General features: G+C 38.7%; 1 protein-coding gene across 1 annotated transcript in view; it reads right to left on the reverse strand.

Moving 5' to 3' along the window:
- Positions 1-3532: 3532 nt before the first annotated feature.
- The window catches only part of WIPF1 (WAS/WASL interacting protein family member 1), a 776716-nt gene continuing 755643 nt past the window's right edge, over positions 3533-24605 (reverse strand). Inside the window, exons 8-9 of the mRNA XM_044075560.1 lie at positions 11198-11311; positions 3533-7125 (exon numbers count right to left, since the gene is read on the reverse strand). Of these exons, the coding sequence (XP_043931495.1) occupies positions 7070-7125; positions 11198-11311 (170 nt within the window). The 3' untranslated portion in view covers positions 3533-7069. The remainder of the gene's footprint in view (positions 7126-11197; positions 11312-24605) is intronic.

The following is a 24605-nucleotide window of genomic DNA, read 5'->3' on the forward strand; positions in this document are numbered from 1 at the left end:
GTGGTTTATGGAAAATTTTGCCCCATCCCAGAAAATTTCAGACATCCATGGCCCTGAAGCACCCATTTTCTAGAAAAAAAATCATATACTTATGTCACAGTATATTATATTTAAATCATTGGGGGGGAGGCTCCATAAATGAAATACATTAGTGTTAGGGTGCTTGACGAAGCAGGTAGGATAGGACTCTCATACCAGTCGTGGGGGGAGGGAGTGCACGCATTAATTGCAGAAATGAGGGGTGGTGCAGCACGGATATCCACTGTACAACCACCTAGGGGCTATAACTGGGTGGGAAAAGTGAGGTTGGGCTTAAGAAAAAAAAAAAAAAACTACCCTGATGGCTGCTTTAATGATAATATCTCCACAGTAATGCGTAACAAAAGGGCAGATTGTTTGGGAGGTGGCTGATGACTGGCAGGCAGTGGAGGCAAAAGCCTGCAAAAAATACATTAGTTATAGAAACTTCAGAAATTTGATAAATTAAACTGAGAAACAAACAGTGACTATCAAAACCCACTGTTTCATAAATACTGGATATGGCAGGAAAGTCATTTTTGTGAGCATATATTCTGGGAATGTGCAAAGCTGCTTCAGTATAAAAATGACTTAGAAAGAAATACAAGATTGCTGAGAGTCCCAGATTATACTATACCTGCAACTGAAAGACTCGTATGGTAACTGTTCTCAGAAAGTTTTACAAAATTCAAACCATTGTTTTCAATCACATATGCAAACTGCTAAATAATTGCTGAGTAACATATTATTATATTATCTTTTCACCTCAATGATTCGAATAAGCAGATAGTTTTCTCTGTATGTTTGTATATTTGTGATTTGACCTTGATCACCACTGCTGGGGTTTCCTAGCTGAAAGGATAAATCTCTTAAGGGACACCTCAATACTGGTTTGTCCAGAGGATATTATTGGTTCAGCAGCAGTGACATCAGTGTGGTATGCTGCTGGTCTTGGGTTCAATTCCCTAGTGAGAGCTATTATCTTCCTTTCATTTCTACAATTTGAACAGAGCCTAAGGAGAGAGCTTTCTGTGTGCGTGTGTGTGCATGCGTATTTGCTTGTAATTTGATCTAATCATCAAGTGGGGTTTACCTCTCTGAAAGGATATGCCTCTTACGGGAGTGTCAAATGAGAGCTAATATTATCCTTTAACTTCTTTTAAAGAACCAAAAGAATCCCTTCTTCCTAGCTTGTAATGTACAGCCTTCAGCCACCCAGTGGTTAGATGCTGTCATTGAAGGCAAAGTTAATCGAGGGACGAACATTTTACCCTTGGGACCTTAGGCTACCTGGCTGAGACATTAACAATATACTCATGGGTTATGACTACCAAACAGCAAAGCATGAAAGAAATGCTGACTAGACTGACCAGAAAAAGTGAGGAGTGGAAGCAGTTGGTTATAGGCATGACAGAAAAAAGAATGGAGGAATGTAGTTTCAGATGTAAGACGAAGGTAGTGAATCAACAAAGAAAGAGGCTGATGGGAAAGTAAGAAGTGGAAAAAGGAGGGTTGGTTACAGGCAAAGGGAGGAGTGATTATTTGGCAAGTTTAAGGGAGTGGTAGAGAACTGGGGAAGAAAAAGTAAATATGGTAAGTGATAAAAATTTGGGGGTAGGTTCAGAAAGTCAGGTGGGTCTTAAAATGGATCTTGTCTTGGAAAACACCACACACACACACACACACACACACACACACACACACACACACACACACACACACACACACACACACACACAAAATAAAGACTAAGCAGCAAAGTAAAAGGTACTGTCCATTAAACAGATAAGGCTGTGTAAGAATTAATACTTGTATAAATATATACAATTGTTTTATGCACCCTGTTAGAGATGGTACAGAAAGGCAACTGTCCCTTTAGTGTGACTGTTACTGTGGGTGTTTCCAGGGAAGAATAAAACTGTACAAGTAGAATATGGTCAGATTCAGAAAAGGAAAATCCTTGTTAAAATAGCAAATAATGCCCTGACACCGACAGGCTATACACTAACACTGAAATAATTAAGGTGGCCATGGCCTCATACCAGTACAAACAACAAAGACCTCTAGCCCAGTTATAAGAAAGTAAATAGATCTACTGAATATGTAGTAAATAACATACCTATATAGCCTGGTTATTAGGAAGTAAATAGATCTACTGAATAAGCAGTAACTAAATACACAATACCAGGCTTCCTAACAGAAGGCATTGTAATGAGACGGTGATATTTTCATTAGCATTGATATATTAATATAGCATTACGGTGGTGTTGGTTGGTGTGGCGGAGGGTCCCGAGGCCAAAGCCAACGCGGAACCATTTACTTGTACAATGGTAGAAGTAAGTTATAACTAATATATAAATATTAATTAAATTTTAAGAAAATTAAATATTACTAATATTTAAAATATATTTCTCCTGTTTACTGCCCTATCTGCAGATCGCTTGGCATCTCGCGTGCTCTGGCGCCTGCGGCGCGCGCGAGTACAGCAAAACTTAACGCTGAAAAGCAGCGAAGAGCCGTTGCTTTTTTTTTTTTTTTTTAGTTATGTTATGTTAGTTAAACATAAGCTTTCCAGAACACAAATAGGTTTAAAACATTAGCGGACATCTCATAATGCTTGTTTAAAACTCTCATTAATTAAACTTCATTTAACATAACACCTAAAAACAAAATCTTCTTTCTCACTGCACACCAACACTGCTAACACGCTATATTAAATGGGTTTAACATGGCGAGAATGCTTTAAAATAAGCAACGGAGATCTCCGCTTTAAATTTTTCTACTTTGCTGTAAACCCATTATAGTAAATCACATGTATTAAAAAAAAGTTAATGGATGGAAAAAGAAAAAGCGGACTTTTTCTTTGATATGACTCTTTCGTTACAGCGAACGCGCTGGCCAATCAGCGTGCACGTTTTGGGGGGATCATGGTACAATATAACGTATTCACTGTCAGCATATCTAGTAACAGATTAATTGTACTGCATCCTGACTATAATGCCCATTCTCTATGCTCATTTTCACTACTCCACTGCGACCAAAATAATTAAATACTGCTGTAGAGCTCAAAAAGTGTGCAACAGTTCTTTGAGAGAGATGTCTTTTTAATCTTCATGGTTTATGAATATTTACATGTCATTCCACTTAAAAATGCCTTACTCTCCTGTTTGCCTTGGAAAATGACCAAACACAGAAATAAAACCTGAATAAAAACTGTTACCTTTCAGTATCATGCAGTAAAGTTCAGTATTGATACCAGGCTAGCCATTTCCCCCTGCTATCAACTAAAAATAAACACATAAAGGTTATGTTGCATTGAAAAACACAATAGTCTTAATGTTATGTTAGTCTTTTCCCAGCTATCCACTGACTGGGATACACAGAAGCAGTATGCTATTTATTGCTTGCACACATGTAGCACATGATTTATTCTAGGTCATAATTTTCTGGAAAAGGCAATATTCAACATATAAAATACATGCATGAATACTAAGTAATTGAAACATCAGTGAAAGACTGTAAAACATATAATATTTTAATTAAATCATCTGCTGTATATAATAATACAGAGAAACAAATCAAGAATCATGAAAGCTGTAATTTAATGATGAAGTTACAGAATAACACAAAATCGTGTAACAAAGACAAAGACTGTTTTTTACACAACTCTTGCACAGTTAAGGTATTCCTTAACATTTTTTGTACTTTTTTCTGGCAGTTATTAAGCACATTTTCTTTTTAAAAGTGCTGATTTTAATTTATGGTAAATAAGGCATAGGCTTCTTCTGTGTTTAAAACAAGGTGCAAAATGCCTGAAAGTTTTAGAAACAACCACTAAAATATATAATACCTATGATGCTGGCATTGTAATAAAACCAACCACTTTTGATCAAAAGTTGTACCTACCTGCAGCATTAATCACAACTTACGGTAAATGTGATTTACCGTCAAACTATAGTTCAGACCAGCTAATACTGAGTGAACTCCAAGAATGTAAAAGAATAATTTCTGGTCCTTTTGGAAGGAAAATAAAGGAAATGTTGACATCATAACATAAAAAAACAACTGCATTTTTTTCATATAGTACCATATAAAGTGCCAGAATGCTGCAGTGCATGAAAAAGTCACTCTGGCTAGAAACAGTTTTCAAGAACTGCTGGTAGACAAATCAATTGCCTTTCATCAAAACAGCAGTAGAACTTCTAACAAATGAAATTACAACTCATATAAAATGTTTGAAGTTTTTGAACATTTTACATGACATTAAATTAATAGTGAAGACAAGAAATACTGTTATTATTTTGACATACAAAAACATATTTTACAGGCACTTATAACACTTCAAAGTGCAATAATTCACACTAAACAGTCTGTATATCTGTCCAAAATGTTTTACATCAAAGATGTTAAAGACAACTAATTTGCATAGAAATTATACACATTTGTAACCTTACATAATTTCAATAATGCCATCTATTTTTGTTTTACACGTTTATGAATACATTAATAATTCACAAATCAAATAAACTTTGCCATAGATTCTTAGATCCGTTGTCTTAAAGATGCAATATTGATTACAACCTTTTCAGAACAATTATGTTAAAGATGGTGTTAAGTCATATGACTTTCTCACCATTACTTATTTGTCTGTTTGCAAGGTAAATGAATGGTTCGACTCCAGACTCTAGTTAGCTACAATCTTGGCCATAATGGCAATGGTAAATGTAGTACATAGGGGCTGTTTTCTGAGCGCAGCCAACAGCACAGTTTTGGGAGGTTGGAGGAATGAGAATACGTAAAGAAAATCCACACAGACACTAGCATAAATCCCTTGCATTTGATACAGGTACATTGAAATACATGGCAAATTAATGCTTGTCCCAAAATGGAGACAAGTCCATCGCACAAAATATATAAATTATGACATTGCAAAAAAGATGGGCTATGTGTTATAGGATAGCACAAGCCCTTGTATATCAATCTGTGTTACAACAAATTATGTGTACTAAACTGGGCAGTTAACAACCTGACCTGGTTAAGCATCAGCACTCATTATCTGGTTTTATTAAGTTGTCTGCACATGATCATGTCTGTTAAGAAAACAATTTAGATCAAATGTACCCTGCCTCCTTGTAGCACACATGCATTTTTCTATGACATTCACAAATTCCAAGAAGTATCTGTAATCAATAATAATTACAAGTGCATATTATCTATTTTCTACACTGTAGTAGAACACTTTAAGAGTCTTTCTTCATGATAAATATGAATAACTTGCATGGAGGCATTCTGTTTCAACTGCATTATTTGCTACATCACTGACAGAAAGTTACACTATGTTTTTCCCTGGTAAGGAGTATCAGACAATATGAATATGTTATAAAATTATGTTATAAAGCCATGTTTTACTTTTTTTTCTATTTTCCATGCTGCTAATAATATAACAATTTAGAAATAATACTGAGCACATGGTTTAGTAGGATTATCGTACAATACATTCCTCTTTTGAAACCTTTTTATCTAAGGGGTTTAGCAAGCATTGAACGAAACTAGCTTGTATCAAGTGTTAATGCCACATTCAGTTAATCAATCGATACACTTGGATTGTTTATGAAACATCTGTTTTTTACCATATTTTTTTTTAACAAACAATAATAATCATGCAGTTTCCACCTTCTGAAGCACTTAATAATTCAGACCAAATAATTACATAAACATTTTTAACAGATCCAAGCAAGCAAGATACATTGTTTTCTAAGGTCATACATTCAGAATTTCCAGAGATTTTATTTTTCCTTATGTTTTTTAAATGGATTTATTTGTTAACTGGAAAGTGAAACAATGCTTTTTAGACTCACTTCTACCAAAACCAGACCATGAGGGTAAGGGTAAAACTAATAATATATCTATATCTTTCTATTTATTTGTCTCTCTATATACAAAATATAGACACACAGATAAAGATAGCTAGATGCACACACACGTAGATATATGGGCACTTTACTGTAGCTATTCAGTCTGTATGTTATAGGGAGGTGGGAGAAAACCAGACTACTAGGTGAAAACCCACACAGATATAAAGAGATAATCAAAACATCACATAGACATTGACCGAAGGTTAGGACCTAATCCCATAGCCAGGGGCTGTGAGGCAAAAGTGTTTCTACCATGCCAAGACACATACACACAGACACTCTGTATTAACACATATCAGAAAAGTGCCTACAAGGACAAAGTGAAGTTTTCAAACTTTATGCATTTATTTCCATTTTTCTTGGGGGGGGGGGGGGCTGAGAAGTGGTGATTAAAAAAGGAACAATTAGAAGGCTACACTCACACCTGAAATGGCACATAACTTATTGAAATAGTTCAGTCTGCCTCATTACTTCCAAGGAAATACTGAAATTGTTGGTATAATACAAGTATTGAAACTATATGTTTTAAGACTTGTAAGTGAACTATATCTGAAAGTCTCCTTTTGTTTAGGATTGGTATGTAAGGCTGCTGTGTTTTCTTTCAGTACCATGTGACCAGATATTTTCAGACAAAATGCCCTCATGAGAATAGATTAAGCAACTCTATAAAGCTACATGAGATGGCTGCGAAACACAAGTATCTTGAAGAGCAATTTTAACCTGTTTCCTTCAATATAAAACTCAGTACACTGAAATTACAATGTACCTGAATACAATTATAAATTTGCAAGTAAACATCACAGAATGACAAGTACATCTTCTGTTCCCAAATTAACTTGAATATAAGAAAAACTGTGAGTAAACACCAAATACTATTTGTGCAGTCCAACTATGACTTGTAAACAGAAATTAAAGCTAACTGGAAACGCAGACAAACTAACAGCATTTACTGTCCAGGTGACTGGATGTTTTCCTTTAGTTACATCACAGGGATGTACAGCTGTCATGTCCCTGACTTTGTTTGCATAGCAATAACATGTAGAAAAAAGCATGAGTAGCCATTCGGCAGCATCGCTAGCATATATAGCACGTGTAAAATAATGAAAAGACAGGAGATCTTGGGACGTGCATCGTCTTCACCTAGGTATAGGCGGTAAGGGAGGGGCTCCTCGTTCTCTTCTGGTTGAACTGCCTATAATACAAACAGGAAGGCCATTTAGTGCGATTAATGCAACAGTATCAAAGAATGCAGTGAGTTTTTTCCCATTTCTTACTGTGGATTATATTCTCATGCATATTACTGAATATGAACAATAAGCCTTAGATGTAGCCTTTATGGAGTCCAGTACTTTATTCACCATGAAACCAGCCAGTCTCTTACTCAGTGCTCAAGGGATGGCAACATGTAAGACGGTTTGCTTAATGGCATAAGTATTTAGGAGTAAATGTGATGGTAACGTATAGTGAAAACAATTTTATGAAGTCAAGTTTAGGTTTTGAATTTGCTTGATGAAGTTTCTTTTGCTAGTAGCTCAAATTAGAATCATCCATTACTGCTAAAAAAAAAACAAAAGTCCAGATTTTCTTGAATGATTGGCTTTGTAACTATACACAAATATCTGCCACTGTTCACCATGAAACAAAAAGTTCTACTTGCTTTCTGAACTATTCAAGCTGTAATCCCTACAAAGAACCTGTATAAATTCCCTTTGAAAGTTTGGTCTACTTTTCAGCAATTCTGAATACCTAAAGAAGGCTGAGCTATACAGCTTATGTGCCTAGTTTTTCAACTCATTTTCTGCCTAGTACCTGCCAACCATAATAATCCCTTGTCCCTCAGTCTAGTGAAGGACAGTCATTCAGGTGTCCATCAGGATTTTTCACTTTTAGATCTTTATCCCCATTACCCCAAAGGCGACTCTGCCTTAAACTCGGACAAAGTGGGGACTGTAGTGCTGACCCCACCTTGATGCACAAGTGCTTTGGTATGTCACCCTGCTTTAACAAAAGCATTCCTTAGGGATTGTTTCATAAGTCACACCCAGTACTCACTTTATGTCACTCTTAAGCCTGTGCTAGACCACTGCAATGGGCCATGCAGCCTTTTCTGTCCGGCCAGGATGGATGAACCATTATCAGACACAACTTGTACTATCTCTGGTCAGTGACTCCAGTTGTTAATAATTGAAATTCAGCCCTTTTTCAATAAATAATCCCACAATCAGTGAAACCATACATGTCATGTTGATGCATTCCGTGACACTAAGTGTCTGCAACGTATGCACTCTTCCTAATACCCGTCAGCTCACCACTAGTGATCACTTTCTGCCAATCAATAAATAACACGTACTTGACACTGAATTATTAAACAATGGTTATAAAAATATGACTTGATAGAGAATCTGGACGGTCACATCTGTCAGAAAACCCAGTAGTTTTCAGGAATAAGGCAGGAGGGTATTCCTGATCCATCTAGAAAGGTTATCTAATAATCAACTGAAATGGAAAGAACGCACCTGTTTTATCTAATGTTGCAAACCTACCTTGACATGTATTAAGTTGGGCTGAATCCCAAGCAGAATCATCAAGGTAGAAGATAGAGGGGCCAGCCCAGACCAGGGCCTAGAGGATTAAGTCCTGAAGAACTGACTTCCAGTGTACTGCAGTCAAGAAAATAATACTTGGTAAAGGTATGGATGGAGGACAAACTGGCAACAGAACAAATGTCTACAGTGGAGGTATTCTTGAAACAAGCACTGGAAGTCCTCAACTACAAAGATTACATTGACTTTGAACACAGAACTGACCGATGGATGGTTGGGCTGGCTACTGGCAAAAGATAATGCAGTTACATTCCACTTGGAAATATCTGCTTAGCAACCACCTATGCTTCTCTACTCACAGCAAAGTAAGTGGACAGCTGGGTCCATTTTCCTAAGTTCATGCACCCTCCATGGCTTTGAAATCTTCTCAGCCTTCACAGGACCCTGAGTGTATACCCTGAACTTCCCTATCCTCAGCAGTGAGCAAGTGAGACTGGCACCAGATGTCAAATGATAGGAGAAAAAAATGAATTACATGTTACTCAAAGGCAGCAATGGATAAAAAAAGAGGCCCACTCTAAGTTTTCCATTGGCTTCAGATCAACCTGCCTAACAGTGTGCCCCTACACCCATAACATATCCTTTTACAAGATATCAGACATCTGTCAGATGTCAAGGGGAACACCAAATGGCCCTTCCTTGACTGGGGCCTGCTGGGCTCATGCAAGGATTGGGGTTGTTTCCCAGAAGGAGAATTCATAATCCCAAATACCCCAGATTTGTAACAGAAAGATTTAAGACACCAGTCTCAGTTCACTGGAGCTGCTCAGAGTTTAGTGACTTTAGCCAGATATCTGGAGTGCATCTATAATGAAATCCAAGGCATCCACTGCAAACAACTTAAAAACAGGCATATGTAAAGCCTGTATTGCACTTTGTTAACTGTATTTATTTGAATTGCTGCTTCATTTTTGTTGATTGTTTCGGCATTTTGTCTCTGCACTTTGAAATTCTATACTACTGCCTTATATAGCATAGGTAAGCTTCAGAATTGTGGAATATAGACTGTTATCACTGTTCTCTGAACCAGTCATCTTACATTAAGATGGCCTCCCTGCATGCTTTTGGCACACGTGTAGCTCAGGTTCCATCTGAGTTGGGGATTGCTGGAGAAAGGCTCAATTTGGTGCTTTTCCATTGGTAGTTTGTCTTAAAACTGTTGAATTTTGTCTATATTTAAGCCTCGCATTTGCATGTAGCTGTGCATTGCACAACGGGGTTAATGCTACCCTGTATAGATACAAACACCTGGAAACTTAAATTTTCCCAGATGTGTCAGTAGAACCCTCTCAAGTCTTCTGTTGCCCTGCAGGCAACTCAGCTGCACACTGAGCAGCATCGCCACAGCTCTTTGCCCTAAACCGTCAACAGAATAAGACCCTCTGTTATTCTTACATCATAAACTGATCTAACTTACGCACTCCCCAACAGTACTACAGTTTAGACCTGCTATTATGGATGATCAGTATCCCACCATTTGTCCAGCCAGCCTGACTGTCTTGGGCATCTTGAAGCAATGTAGACATTACCTCATGTATACTGACAACCATTTAGTCCTGAAACAAAGAAATACCGTATGTGAGAGATGTAATTACACTATCAATTTGGAAACAAGCACACACACACACACACACACACACACACACACACACACACACACACACACACACACACACACACACACACACAGTTATTATTATTATCATCATATCCTCACATATGCATCACTTGCTGTCACTACAGATACTTAACCATGGGCATTCTCTGCATTTGGAACAGTTACCTTATCCCTAATAACCACAGTAATATCCTATTTTTAAATCTAGACTTAACATGGAGATTGGCAATTGCAAATTCATCCCCGTGATATGTGATGGCAGTCTTGTTAATCAAGACAGTTGATTAATAATTTTACTGGGTTACTTGGCTAAGTTTCTCAAAGGTCACTTAGGGAGCAAAGTTTAGTAACTACATATGAACCCCACTTAATCCACTGCAAGTCTGTGGGGGCTAAAGCCTATCCCTGCACTCAACAGGCACAAGGGAGAAGAACTAATTCTGAATGAAGCATCAACCCATGGCAGGACATATACATTCACTCACACAGTCTGTGCCTGTACAAGTACATTCACACACGCATACCTGTGGGCAACATGAGGGAATAAGTCACATTTGCCACAACTTTGGGATGGAATAAGAAAACGTAGGGGCACAGAGAAGATCTACAGACCCCACAGATGGCATCTTAGCCAAGAGCCAAACTAGAGAACCAAGTGCATCAGCAGTGACCACTGTGTCACCATTCTGCTCTTATTGTAGCTCTTGCCCTTTTAAATTGTAATGTACAGCAGGGGAATCCACAAAATCTGATGATGAGAGTACTGTAGCCACCACATGTTAAATAAAGCTGTGCTAGTTAGGACTGAATACTTAAATTACCAAAAACCCAAGTAGAAACACTTATTTGTTAAACTGTTCCTTATTTATGCAACCAACTAAGTAGACATCTGCGTTAGTGTAAAACAGTACACAAATTCTGCCTCTTTTAATGTAGAGTAATTCTTAATAACTTTCTTATTATTACTTTAACTATTTTCAGTAAGCTTATAGGAAAAGAGCACTTATTCAGAATTAAGAAGGGCTTGCTTTGCTCCTACTCACCTCTGCTTTCATTCTTGGACTGCTGGCTAGGGTAACTTTTTTGACACTGTACGTATGGCTCTGGTGGTGGAAAATCAGATACCGGATGGAAACGAAATCTGCTTTCTAGTTCATCTGGAAAACAAGGAATAGTACTTAAATACCGCCACCAACATATAAAACACAAGATTCTTTTTTCTTCTGTTCTTTTAATAGTAAATGGTGAGTGTGTGTGTGTGTTTCTGAATCCATGTACATTATATATATAATTAATGCATTTTGGGAACTTGATGGGACAGTGGGTGGGACATTCAAAAAAAAAGCACTCCACAGCTGTCAGGATGTTACCATACTGGGATGATTAGATCTGTGCTTCACATACTGCCCCTGATGTTTACACGGAGGACTCCTCCCTACTCCTAATCAGGGGATCCTATGCAAATGGGCAAGTTGGACATGTGTCAGAAAAGGTGGAGGACGTGTACCAGGAAGGCCTCTGGTACACAACTGGTGGCAGACAGCCGAGGTGGGAACAAAATTATTAAAAAGTTCCATTCCCTTATAATTTGCTGGAATGCTATTTCAACTGTATTATTATTCATCAGCAATGATGGTAATAAACTGACAGTTACCTTACATTGATAAATGTCCACCTTATAATATAAATTAGAAGGCAAATAAAAAAACAGTTCAAGAACTGTACAGTCTGAAGATGTCAGACTGGTGCAGAGATCCATGTATCATAAAATGTAATAAGACAACTACTTTTGCACCATACATTTCACTTTACAATCAGTAGGTTTGCTGAACTGCTGAAGGAGGGGAAAATACATCAGCTGCCATCTGCTGGTGAAAAGTAAGTATCACAATTGACCAAAAAATGTCATATACATTTATATATATATATATATATACATATATATATATATATATATATATATGTATATATATATATATATATATATATATATATATATATATATATATATATATATATATATATATCACACACACAGAAATATCAGTTACTTAAGTTGTTTTGTGACTGCTGTAAAACATTAAATAATGGGGTTAAGTTTGGACACGAGCAGCTGTCTAAACCACTTGCAATAATAGACCACATATTTAGCAAAATCAGTTTCTGATTCTTGTTTAATTGCAACTTAGCAGGGAAATGCTACTTGGGTACACTATTTTGGGGATTTTTCAAGTTTTAAATTCCTGTACATTTTTATCGTAACAGTGAGATGCGCTATACAATATAATAACTGGTTGTGGCAGATGGAAAGAGAGAGTGTCTTGGGACTGGTAAATGTTTTTGGGACTTGGCAGGATGACCAGCTTTATTCCAGGGACAGGTACCATTTTAGCCTAGAAGGGACAGAAGTACTCAGTGCCTGGTATGAAAGACATACCGCAATGGTCATAACTTCGATAGAAGATGAAATAAGAGGAATGGGGGTTCAAATAAACAGAACAGGCAGGGTACATACTAGGACAGCAAGACAGAAAGGAAAAAAGGATATACGGTCCAGCACTGGAAAAAAACAAGAATCAGAGTACGTCTTGGCAGTATTACTGTGCAATGCATGGATCTGGATAGAAGGATGGGAGACCACCAAGGAGTGATGCATAAAAGGAAGGATGAACATTTCTGGTATCACAGAAATATGGGGCAGTGACATGATGGGGTGAAATAATGAAACACCTCAGTATAGGTTATACAGGAAATGACAGAAACAGGAGGAATGGAGTTGGCAGAAGAGTAGCAAGAGTGGGGTGAAGAGGGCAGCCACCCTAGAAACAAAGTGTTAGGGGACACTATTGACAAATGCAGTTCGAACATTCTTTTTCTCTGCACCAGTATTTCTAAATAACTGTATAGAAAGGCACTATCGCATTGTGTGCGTTAAGCTGTAGCAAGGCAATATCAGTATGACTTCTACTTTTTTAAATTTAATTTGCTCTTCAATTGAAGATCTGAGAGGGCTTGGATATGACTGTAGGAAGTTGAATAGTACAAATGTACCAACAAATTTGCTACAGTAGGAAGCTGTATAATACAAATGTACCAACGAATTTGCTACAGTAGAAACCAAACCTTTTTTTGGCTATTCACTTCAAGAGCTTAGGGGCTTGGGTGCTATATCAGGGACTAGCACCAAGCACTAAATGAACCAGCTACAGCTCTTGAAGTTGAAGTAGCACTCTACATAAAGGGAGCCATCAGACACATGGTTAGAGAAGAGAGCCACAACCACAAGTAGAAGATGTGGGCAAAGGCAAACTTAGAATATGATGGGAACAAAATAGTGGATACAGTAAAGGAAGGGGCAGTGAGTACTGATGGACTGGCAGCAAAGGAGGAAATGGGAGAATGGTGGAAAGAATACAAATGAAAGATGGAAGAAGAAGGTTAGAATCATGGAACCTCTGACTTTGTAAGGAGAAGAGTGGAAAATTCTGAGCTCCAGGGGTGGACATGGAGTAGGAGTGACTGAAGATTTGGGCCAAAATGAGGTTAGGTATTTCCTTTTTGTTGCCTTGGCATGCACAATGATTAAAGACAATCTGGTCAGGATACTGGGAAATTCCACTACATTTCTGACAAATCACAGATCTTTTAAATATCCCTACATTATTACTAGCTTAGGCACATGGGATTAGCCAGATGGATGTACATTGTAACAAGAAAGGACCAAAATCTGGCTGTGATCCTAATATGGATATCAAACTGAAGATCTCATTAGTCATTAATGATCACAATCCTGTGCCTCTTGGGAGGTAAAAGCACAAATATATGGGGGAGACAGCACAAAGACTGATGATGGTGTGGATTTCAGGATACCGAATTATGCTGACCTGAAAGGGAAGGACAATGGTGGCTTAAGGGTCTGAAGCAAACTGAGTGAGTAAACAAGCTATGGGAATTGGTCAAGGATGGAGTACTTGGGTCTATGGACAAGTGTTTGAGGATGAAGCAAAATAAACTAGCTAAGCAAGCTATGGGATTTGGTCAAAGATGGAGTACTCAGGTCTATGGACAAGTGTTTGAGGATGAAGAAAAATAGGAAACTGGAAGAAAAGGCCAATGTGGCTAGTCAGGAAGGTGCAGTTGTATAGGAATCTTCCTTAACAATACATGTTTGACTAGATCAGGGTCCTTTCTTGTGTGCTATACATTTGCTCTTAGCACAAGTGGACATGCCAGTATAAGATGGGGCATATGGACCACCAAAAGTCCAGACCTTTCTTATCTCTAAGGTATGAGGCTGTAGCCTATAGGTCTAATTAAAAGTCTTAACATAGAATACATGGGGTAAAAGGTAAGAATACCCCACCCCAGCCAAAAAAGTACACTCAGGGAGATGGAGAGAGGGTGTATGTGCTGCAACAGTGTTATATTTGAACATCTAATATTATGCAAAGTTTCCTTTAAAACCAGGCCTGTTATTAGTGGTGTCCTACAGGGCTCAGTACTGGAACATCTCCTGTTTGGAATATACTTCTTTGAAGTCAAGGCAAAAGTAGAGGGCCTTTGGCTGACAAAATCTGTTGATGACTGCAAGCTAGGTGCAATCACTGAATCTTCCAAAGATGTAGATATCCTCCCGGAGGATCTGATACAGACAGATAACTGGTGCCAGAACCATGGCCTAAAACTCAGTGCAAAAATATGCATAATTATGCCCTTTGGGAAGTCAACCACCCCTGCAAATTACAACATTGACAACACTCCTCTAAGAGTAGATTTTGTGGTAAGGGACATGGAAGCTCAGGTTAATAGTAAACAGAACTTTCATCTCCATGTATCCATGGCAGTGACAAAATCCTGTTATGTGGTGTAACTTGTATGTAAGGGCATGGCATCCAGATCCCAGGAGATCATAGTCCCAACTATACTCAACCTTCATTAGACCAATAACCTTTGACATGTACACAATCGAGTATTTGCAGCAGCTGAAGCAGACACAGAGATCCCTTACTAAAAGAATACAGGGTGTAAACATTATGTCCTATGTAGACCACCTCAAAGCCCTGTCCATGTACTTGGCCTCGTACAGACTATTGAAGGGCAATCTATGCCTAACTTACAATGGATTCCTGATCCAGCCATGATGGTTCTACTACAGATTTGCAAAACAACCAGCACTAGAATTACCTGATCTAAGGATCTAAACCTTATATATGATATCAACAAAACATGTTGGAGGGACAGGTATTATCTTAGAGATTACCACTTCTCTGGAACAGGCTCCCCATTCATGTGAAACAGAGTTCTTCCCTAAGCCTGTTTGAATTTGAATGCAGTTTTGACCAATGGATGGGAAATCGCAAATTCTCCCCTGACTTGTCACCTGTCACACTGATATCCAAATAATTAGGTTCAGAATTTTAATGTTTGGATGAATCAGAGATCCCATGTCCTGTGTGACAAAGTCTACTCTCTGAGGAAACTTCTGGCGATTGCCCTTAGTCAGCTGCATGGGAAGGGAGAACCAACACTGTCTGGAACAAAAGGAGGTCACAATAATATCGTTGTTTAGTCCTTCCTTATCTTTTGAAAAACTTTAAGAACTTTGGAAATGATAGGAAAGGGAGGAAGGCACAGAGAAGCATCCCTGGCCAGGGAATTGAAAAGGCACCCACAGTCTTCTTTGCAAGGTGTCCAGAAGCAGAACTGTTTCATTTGTTTGTTGAGTGTGGAGACAAACAGATTTATTTCAGGAATTACTCACTGATGGACTGTTTGCAGGAACACCTCCTGGTATAGCATCTGCTCATGAGGATCTGTCCAGGGTCTGCTCAGCAAGTCTATCAGCAGTGCATGCCATCTCATTGAAGATAGTGTCAGTGAATGCAAAGAAATCAAAGGCAGTTCTCCAAAACCACTTTTGACAATAGTGGAAATTGCCTTTTTTGCCACTATTGCGCAGTCTTGGAGTTGGTATATAGAATTCTAGGGTTTTTGTGGGGTGTCCCTCCAAATGAGAGCTCCAGGGGGGGATTTGTGCCTCTGAAAAAATATTTTAATGTTCACTGAAGGTGGTTATAGCAGACCACTTTTGAATTTTTTACATTCACCAAAACTGCCTTCAACAAATTGACATGAACCTGTCTGCCACTATATTCTACTCTGGAGGGATGTAAGTTGAGTGAAAGTATGAGTTGTAATGAATAGCTAAGTCTGATTCAATCATAGTCAATCTGTAAAGGGGATAAGACCTTGTTCCACCCTGTTTATTTACAGACCACGTTACAGTGGTGTCTGTTACCACTAATAAAGTGCCTGGAGACTATAGATGATTTAGAGCTTTCACGGTATTGATTTAAGTGCCATCAACTCTTTCAGGTCAAATATTTTTACACCTAAATTGTGGTGCACAAATTCTCTGCACCCTGATATCTTGGGAAACAGCCCCTAAGCAAAGTCCAACATATCTGTGTTCACTGTTGTACAAGAAAGAAGAGGACTCCTATGCTGGATAGAATTTGTCTGGCCCACCAAATTAATTCCTTCTCTACAAGTCTGAGAACTGGAATTGGGTGCAACAGAGAATGAGTGCTGAGCCCAGATAGACTTTAGGAACCACTGGCTCTCATGTGAAGTCTATCATGAGGAATCCTCAGGATGTAAGAGGGCATGAAACATAGAGCTCTTAGAAATTATCATGCAGTAGACTTTTTTGTAGAGAAAGACTGAGGAAACAAGCAAGATATGTTTACATTTTTTTTTCCTGGGGGGAAAAAGGCAGTCATCAGCCAAATATCTAAAAGCCATCCCAGGAAAAACAGTCTGTGAGTGGGTTGCAGGGATTATTCTTTAAGATTCAGGGTGAATCCAGGTGGTGGAAAAGATGCATTTTGAACACTAAGGCTGTTACAGCTTTCTGACCAGTTAAGCCTGAGATCAAGCAATCAGGCAGATAGGGGAAATGTGTATGTCCTGAAGTCTGTAGTAAGTCATTACTGGAGCAAGGCATATGGTAAAGTCTCTTGGAGTGCTATTTAGTTCAAAGGACAAAAAAACAATAAAAAAATGATAGTGTAATATCAAACAAAAGAATCTTAAGAAACATGTGTGAATCCTGTGAAACAGAACACACAGATAAGAATCTTTGAGGTCTAGAATGACCAAAAAAGTTTAAGGAAAAAGGAGACAGAATAGAGGTTTAAAATGTCAACATTCTGAATTTTGGAATGCACATAAACATGTTGAATCTGAATATGTTTAGAATGGACTTCAAGATGTCTTCTTTTCTGGATACCAGTAAAAGTCTTTATTAAAAATCTTTCGAAAACTGATCTACAGATACTGGTTCTATGACTCCCTGAAGTAAAATAACTACATTCTGTAATACGCAGTACCTAAGAGTCTGTGATTACAGTTACCCATGCAGGAAGGCAAACAGAAAAGTTCCCTGCAATTTTCTGAGGAAGGCCGAGGTAGAGAAGGGTCATCTGGCAAGAAGTTTTTTCTTTGCATGTTGGATCCTACGGAGCCATTAGGTTTTATTTTGGAGTTGCTTTGCTAATTTTCTTTTAAACTTTTTTTCCAGATTTTTGCAGACCTGACTGAGAGGCTTGCAAAAAAAGGCCCTGGACTGGATGGATAATTGAAACATAGGAAGTTGAGATAAGAAACAGAGTTTAACTCCCTGCAAGAGTTAAATCTCTTTCTTCAAAATTTTGAAAACTCATTTCCAAATAGCACGTCCTCATCTAGAACATTTAATAACTGAGCCTTTACATTTTCAGGGAAGGATTGTAATGTAACCAAACATACCATTTTATGATACTGCAAGTTACAGCATGAGAGCCAAATTTGAAAGTGTGCTTATCTACCCAAGACGTAGAATTAATCTTACACGTAAGATAAGATTTCATGTCAGACTTAGGGAAATTTACCATAGCTTTGTCCCATGTTGTTCAGAATAGGCAGAAAGAACTTGGTCATGTGGCTTTGGCAAATGACTGCTCTAAAAGATAAGTTTAGGAACAGGAAGGAGGCTGTACAGAATGAAAAGAAAATACTGAATTGAATTGCTTTTTAGACACCCTGAGCAAAATTGAAACAAGTCGTCATTTTTAGCTTTCAGACTGGTAGGAACAAAAGGAGAGATGTGTATAGTTTTTTGTAAATGTTTTCCAGAAGTATCCAGATGTATGGTTTACAGTGTAGAAGCCATAGACCTGATCTCCATAAGGGAGCCATGGATGCCCTCAAACTAAAATTTCATTTTCACCTTCCTCATCCTCAGATGATATGAATCTAGGTTCTACCTTCCTGGCTGTCTCAGCCATGTGCTTGGTCTTTTCACATGTGCTGGCATCATTAGCCATAATAGCTTCTGAAGGGAAAGTGTTAGAAGGCCCATGATAAATAGATGGATCGTGGGGTTGCGAGGGTGCCTAAACAGACTTTTCATTCTCAGACCCAATGAGAGAGGAGGACATTCTGTTACCATTAAGCTCCTCTCTTGAAGGCTTTCTTTTCATTTTTCAACTGAGTAGGGAGGTCCGCAGTCAAAGAAGCAACACCATAGCCACACGAACCATGTTCTGAAGACACCTATGAAATCTTGAGAGAATTAAGCCTACTTCTTGTGGTCTAGGGTGGTGAACGCTTGGCATATGTTACAAGTTATGTCATGTTTGGTCCCGAAGACAAATGAAACTTAAGTGGGAGTCTTTGTTTGGTATCTGACACCCACAAACACATTTCCTTTTTTCCTGTTGGGCATAAGAAACCTTTCTCACAAAAAGCAGTTCAAAAGAGCAAGGGTCCCCAATGGGATATTTTTTGCCTGAGATCTTTGCACTGAAGCAGATCTACATAGACAACTACATGTAATGCATTAAGAAGTCTGCATGAACAGGCTAACAGCAAGAAAGTTCTGAGTTTTGGTGTGTCCATACATCTGTCCTATACTGGTATGTTTGCTTATGCTATGGGTAGATACATAGTGGAGAGAGAAGGAGCCCAAGTGTTACAGACTTAGCAGATGTTCAGGTATTCTGACAGATAAGTCCCATTAGTAATGAATACTGCAACAGTGACTTTATGAAGAACACTATGAGGTTAGTGATTAGGGAACAGGACTGGCATATAAGACAGGAATGAAGGCGGCAAAGATGTAGTGCAAGTAGGTAAATAGAAGGGCAACCAAAGTCCAAGCTGAAATGAAACAAAGTCCTTTTTAGGTCTATAGCAAATAGGAGGAAGAAACAGAGTGAGGGACAGACCTGACCAGGATGAGCAAAGATGGATGGAAGTCTGGAAATTTAGTCCAGATGATTAAGGCTATGAGCTCTTATGAGCTTCATTCTGTAGTCCTGATTGATTTTTTCAGTCTGCATTTGCCTATGATATGACTCCGAGCATATCTTTAACCAGACAGTGCTACCAGGTTGCCCCTAAAGAAAGATAACTTATGTCTAGTGGGTTTATCTGACTAAAAAATTAAAAATATAAGAAACAGGGAAAACAGTGGTACTGAATTAATGAAAGAATATTTGCCTCAGTGTTTGGAAATAAGCCTGTCATGAGAGGTGGAAATTGTAATAAGCAGGAATCTTCTGAAGAAAGAGTTGTCATCAAAATGACTGACAGATTCTTGGCAAGACTCCAACATAAATATGGAGCATTCTACATGATCCTAGCCTATGCTGCACAGCAAGGCTGCAATAGTGAGGAAAAGAGGGCATTCGGGCAGCGGTTGCCAGACCTTCTTGATAACAGTGGGACAAAATGAGTTGGTCTTGATAATGGGTGATGTGAATGCTCATACTAAGACAGTGAGAACCAGATATGAGGATTAGGGCAACAGGAATAATGAAGGGGAGGCTGTTCTGGACGTCTAACTAGCAAATGGCTTTAATACTGACCACCATATGGCTCAATAAGAGAGACAAGACCATATACAAAGGTGTCTCACACTGGCTATAATGCAACTCCGGCAGACTTCCTTCTTGTAAAGAAAGGGCATTGAGTCAAAAGGGCACTGTGGTCGGTTTAGAAATTGTCAAGTTATCTCTAGTGAAACAGGTGGCCACCAGCACAAGCACTGAAGGCTACAGATAATCAGCTGTAAGCAGTGGTCAGAGAAGGCTACAGGACCAATAGAAACTAGGTTGGACACCTGAAAGTTGACTGGAGAAAAATCACAAGAATTGAAGGTTCTAGTACCTCAGGAAGAAGAGGACATAGGTGGAGCAGATAAAAATGGCAGCATCTCAAAACAGCACATGAGTAGATGATAGAGCAGATCTGTATTTGAGCCAGGTTTGGCAGTAAGATTGATAAGGAAGGCTTGTGGGAGAATGCAGAAGTCCAGGAAGATATCAAAAGAAAGAGGGAGTGAAGAAAGAATTAGAATACAGAAAATAATGTCTGGGCTGAAAAAAATATATTTTACACATACAGAGGCTTAGCGAACAGTTCCATTGGTAGATAAGTCATCAGAGGACTATTAAGCATTATCAGCTTCTGGAAAATGACTTACCATATTACACAAAGAAGCCCTATCAGGTTGTAAAACTGACAGAAAGACAAAGAAGACAAAGAAGACACTTATCAGGCACTATTCAAAAGGAATGCCACCAGCAATCTGCTCATCAGTTCAGACGGCATCATATGCAGATGGAAGAAGTACTTCAAGAAGCTTGAATAAAAAAAAAAAAAAACAGTACTGCTGCAAGCACAGACTGCAGTGAAAGAAAAAGTACAAATAGTACCAAGGAAATGAAGGTCAGGAAAGCAGCAGACTCTGATGAAGCTGCAGCAGGTATGAGCAAGATGTCGAGTGCATTAAGAGGGAAATGGCTACTGAAGGGACTGGTACTTATTGCAGTGCGGAAAATTGTGTACCCTTGACAGCTGGACAATAAGCATAATGACAGATCTGTGGCAAATAAGCATAGAACAAGAAAAGGGATATTCACATTTGCGGACAGTACAAGATATCATCTCCTGTCAAAACTGCATGGATGTGTTGGAAAAAGTGACTGATAATACACAGCATAGTAGAAAGTGATGTGGGAGATGAGCAGTTTGGATTTAGGTCAGGATATAGTGTAACTGACCTAATGCTGGCAGAGAGTCAGACTGTGGAGAAGAAACTGGAAGTGAGAAATTCCAAGACATGGAGAAAGCGTATCATAAGGTTACAATAAAACCGATTTAAGCAGTCCTGTAATGATTCAAAGTCCTGGAAATATTGGTAGAATTACTGCAGACTATGTACAAGGACCCAGACAAGTTCAAATATTATTCTCATTTGCATGGGGGTTCCCAGTGTGACTGAATCTAAACAGGTTGGAGAGGCAGACCAACAAATATGCTATATGCAGATGATGTGGTACTGCAGATGGACTGAACAGAAATGACAGCTAATGATACGAAACAGGAATGCAAAAATGAAGGCACCTGAGATGAAATGGTGTGCAGAAAAACAGTGGCTATGTCAGCAAGTGTGGAAAAATCAAAGTAAACTGAGATAAAAGGGAAAATAGTGGACCTGGCTAATGACATCAGGAATATGGGAAGCATGACTGTGAAATACAGAAATCTAACTGAGGATGCCAGAAGTGAAATCAGAGGTGCTGCAGCTAAGTAGCACATGTGGTAAAGGTATTGTTTTACCGAAGAATGCCAAAGAAGATGAGAGAAAGATTTACAAAACAGTGGTGTGACCAATGCATGTGTGTAACATAGAAAACTGGTCAGAGAAGGAAGATCAGCTAAGTAACTTGAGGTGATGGAGATAAGTGCCTAACATGGTTAAGAGGATGCACACTAAGACAAAGAATGTAAGACATCATAGCTAAAACCAAATAACTCAAATTGCAGAGGTGGTCAAGGAAAAAAAGACAGTGGTGGTTCAGTCACATGAGCAGGAAGGGAGAATGTGATTCGGTAAATCAGGTTTTGGAGAGAAAGAAAAGCAAGAGGACATTCCAGCCAAGAGAAGGATGGGTTGCATCAACGATCTGTGGCAAAGGGGCAGGATTGTTAAAGAAGGTTGCAGACTGGTACGTATAAACAAAAATGATGACAATTCATGCAACAAATCCAATTTAAAGCAGAAAAAAGAGGGATGATGATGATGACAGATGAAAACCAATTAAAAACAGTAAATGCCATGTACCCTTTGCTCACCACTACATTATAAACACACTGCAGCAGAAGAAATGTATTCTGCGGTTAAGATTGCAGGCCCTTAATCAGCTCTCTCTGTTTGGAACCCAATTAACTAGTCATGCTGAAAGATGATTCAAAATGTTATCTTAAGCCACTGAAATAAGTAGAATAAATGTTAGCTAATACTTCTACTCTGTACAGTGGACAGTGCGACGAGACATATGATGTCATTATTGAGAGTCCAGGGTTCAACGAAGCTGATAAGAAAAAAATATGCCACATTTGTAAAGGGCAAAGAACATGGAAAAGAACACAGAAGAACTTTAAAAGGTGGGCTGGGGGCTGAACTTTGGAGCAAATTTATTTGTTACTATGGAGAGCAGTGGCTAGGCGGAGGCAACAACATAACTGGGATACAGTCATCTTAGCTGATGTATCTACCTGTTATGGAAAGGAGATCAGGTAGGTGAACAGAAATAGAATCTATATTAGTCCAATGTGTTTTTTTGGCCCAGTTATACCAGATCTGGAGACAGGGTACTGCATTACCAGAGTGTAGAGTGCAGCAGACAGTTATTTGATACTTTCGATTAAATGGGACCTATTAAATTGCCATACCAGTAACTCCAAGGCAGCTTGTACTTGCACTGGCACAAACGTCAGTGCAGTCACAGAGATGGGAAAAAAAACAGTGCGACTGCCAGTTCATTCTATATTAGATGTACTCCAAATGTTGGAGGAGGAGGGTGAAGTGATTGCAATACAATTCTTTGGAAACAAGGTGAAAAGTCCAAGACCATGGTAGGTCTGTAGCCCTTTACAAACTGAAGAGGCATCTCCAGATTAATGCAGGTGAAAGCACTTTACACAGATCACTCTCCTTCACTACACCCCCCTGAGAGGCCCCAAGACCCAACATTTTCTAGGGCTGCAAGTTACAAAACCACACATCTATAACTTGTTTGATAAGGTACCAAAGTTACCATACAGAAAGCTTTACAGACCTTCATCATCTAGATCTTGTTGTAGATGTCCAGAAACCCATTACATGATTCAAATGTTTGTGGATCACAGACTTAGTAAGGCTTCTACAGATATTATCTATGACTAGACTCAAAGTTAAAACTACCTTTGTTTGGGATCTCAAGGGATGAGAACAATCCCTGGAGTTACAGAAGTATCTTCTCTTAGGACTGTGAGCAAACTTTAAACAAAAAGAATGATGACCAGTAGCCACTCATATCTTTACAAAGGTTAAAACAAGGCGGGATATGAATAGCCTAGTTTTTAACCAGCTTAGCAGTAAGTTTATTTTAGTCCTTGTTTACAGGGTCGAATGCTGATCCACATGGGCTATTTGCAGGCTTATCCCAGGAGCAGATTCAAGCAAAATCAGAAGTCACAAAGCAACACTGCAGGTTGGCTATAAGTAGTGGATACAAAGAAAGGCTTAGTGGAGTAACATAGCAACACTAAAGTAATAGTAACAGTAATATATATATATATATATATATATATATATATATATATATATATATATATATGGGTCTATATTATGTCGGCAAAATGCAATTCCAGTGAACGCTTATTCATCAACACCTAATCAGTGAAGCGATTCACTGAATGTAATAAGGGCAAAGAAGTAGTTGGCCAACAACAGAACCTTGCCCTTTTCTCCACTGTAGTGTGATCTCTGAGTTGGTATACATAGTTGAGGGGGTTGTGGGGATGAAATCCCCCACTTAGGCAGGTTCGATTCCACGTAGATGTTGGTACATTGTGCTATGGGGGCAAGTATTTCCTTGCTTCACTGATTAGGTGTCAATGTATAGGTGTTCACTGGAATTACATTTTGGCAACGTAATGTAGATGCATATATATCTCACACACACACACACACACACAATTGTATTGTATTAAATAGTTACAGAGGAACTGGGTGCGAGATGAGAAAGACAGAAAAGGAGGTATGCTATAGTTTGAGAGTCAGAGGTACCGAAAGTAGCTGTGAAGATGTGTAATGGAGGTATAGAAGGGAAGGAAGTGTAGATGGGAGAGAAAGAGGAAGGGGATGGTAAAAGGAGAGTGGAGGGGTAAGAGACTGAAATAATCTTTAGTTTAAAGTAAGTGGAACCAAAGGAAAATATAATCATCAGTGTAAAGACACAAAAAGTACAGTTTTGTACCTACCATAAATGTAGATGTTCGAAGATCCACATTGCTGCAGTCCTAACACTTGGGTAGTCCGCTGTCCCAGTCGGCCCGAATACCAAAGTATAAGGCTGC

The sequence above is a fragment of the Protopterus annectens genome, chromosome 6.part1, assembly GCF_019279795.1.
Source record: "Protopterus annectens isolate FY-2018-M chromosome 6.part1, PAN1.0, whole genome shotgun sequence".
Taxonomy (NCBI): domain Eukaryota; kingdom Metazoa; phylum Chordata; order Ceratodontiformes; family Protopteridae; genus Protopterus; species Protopterus annectens.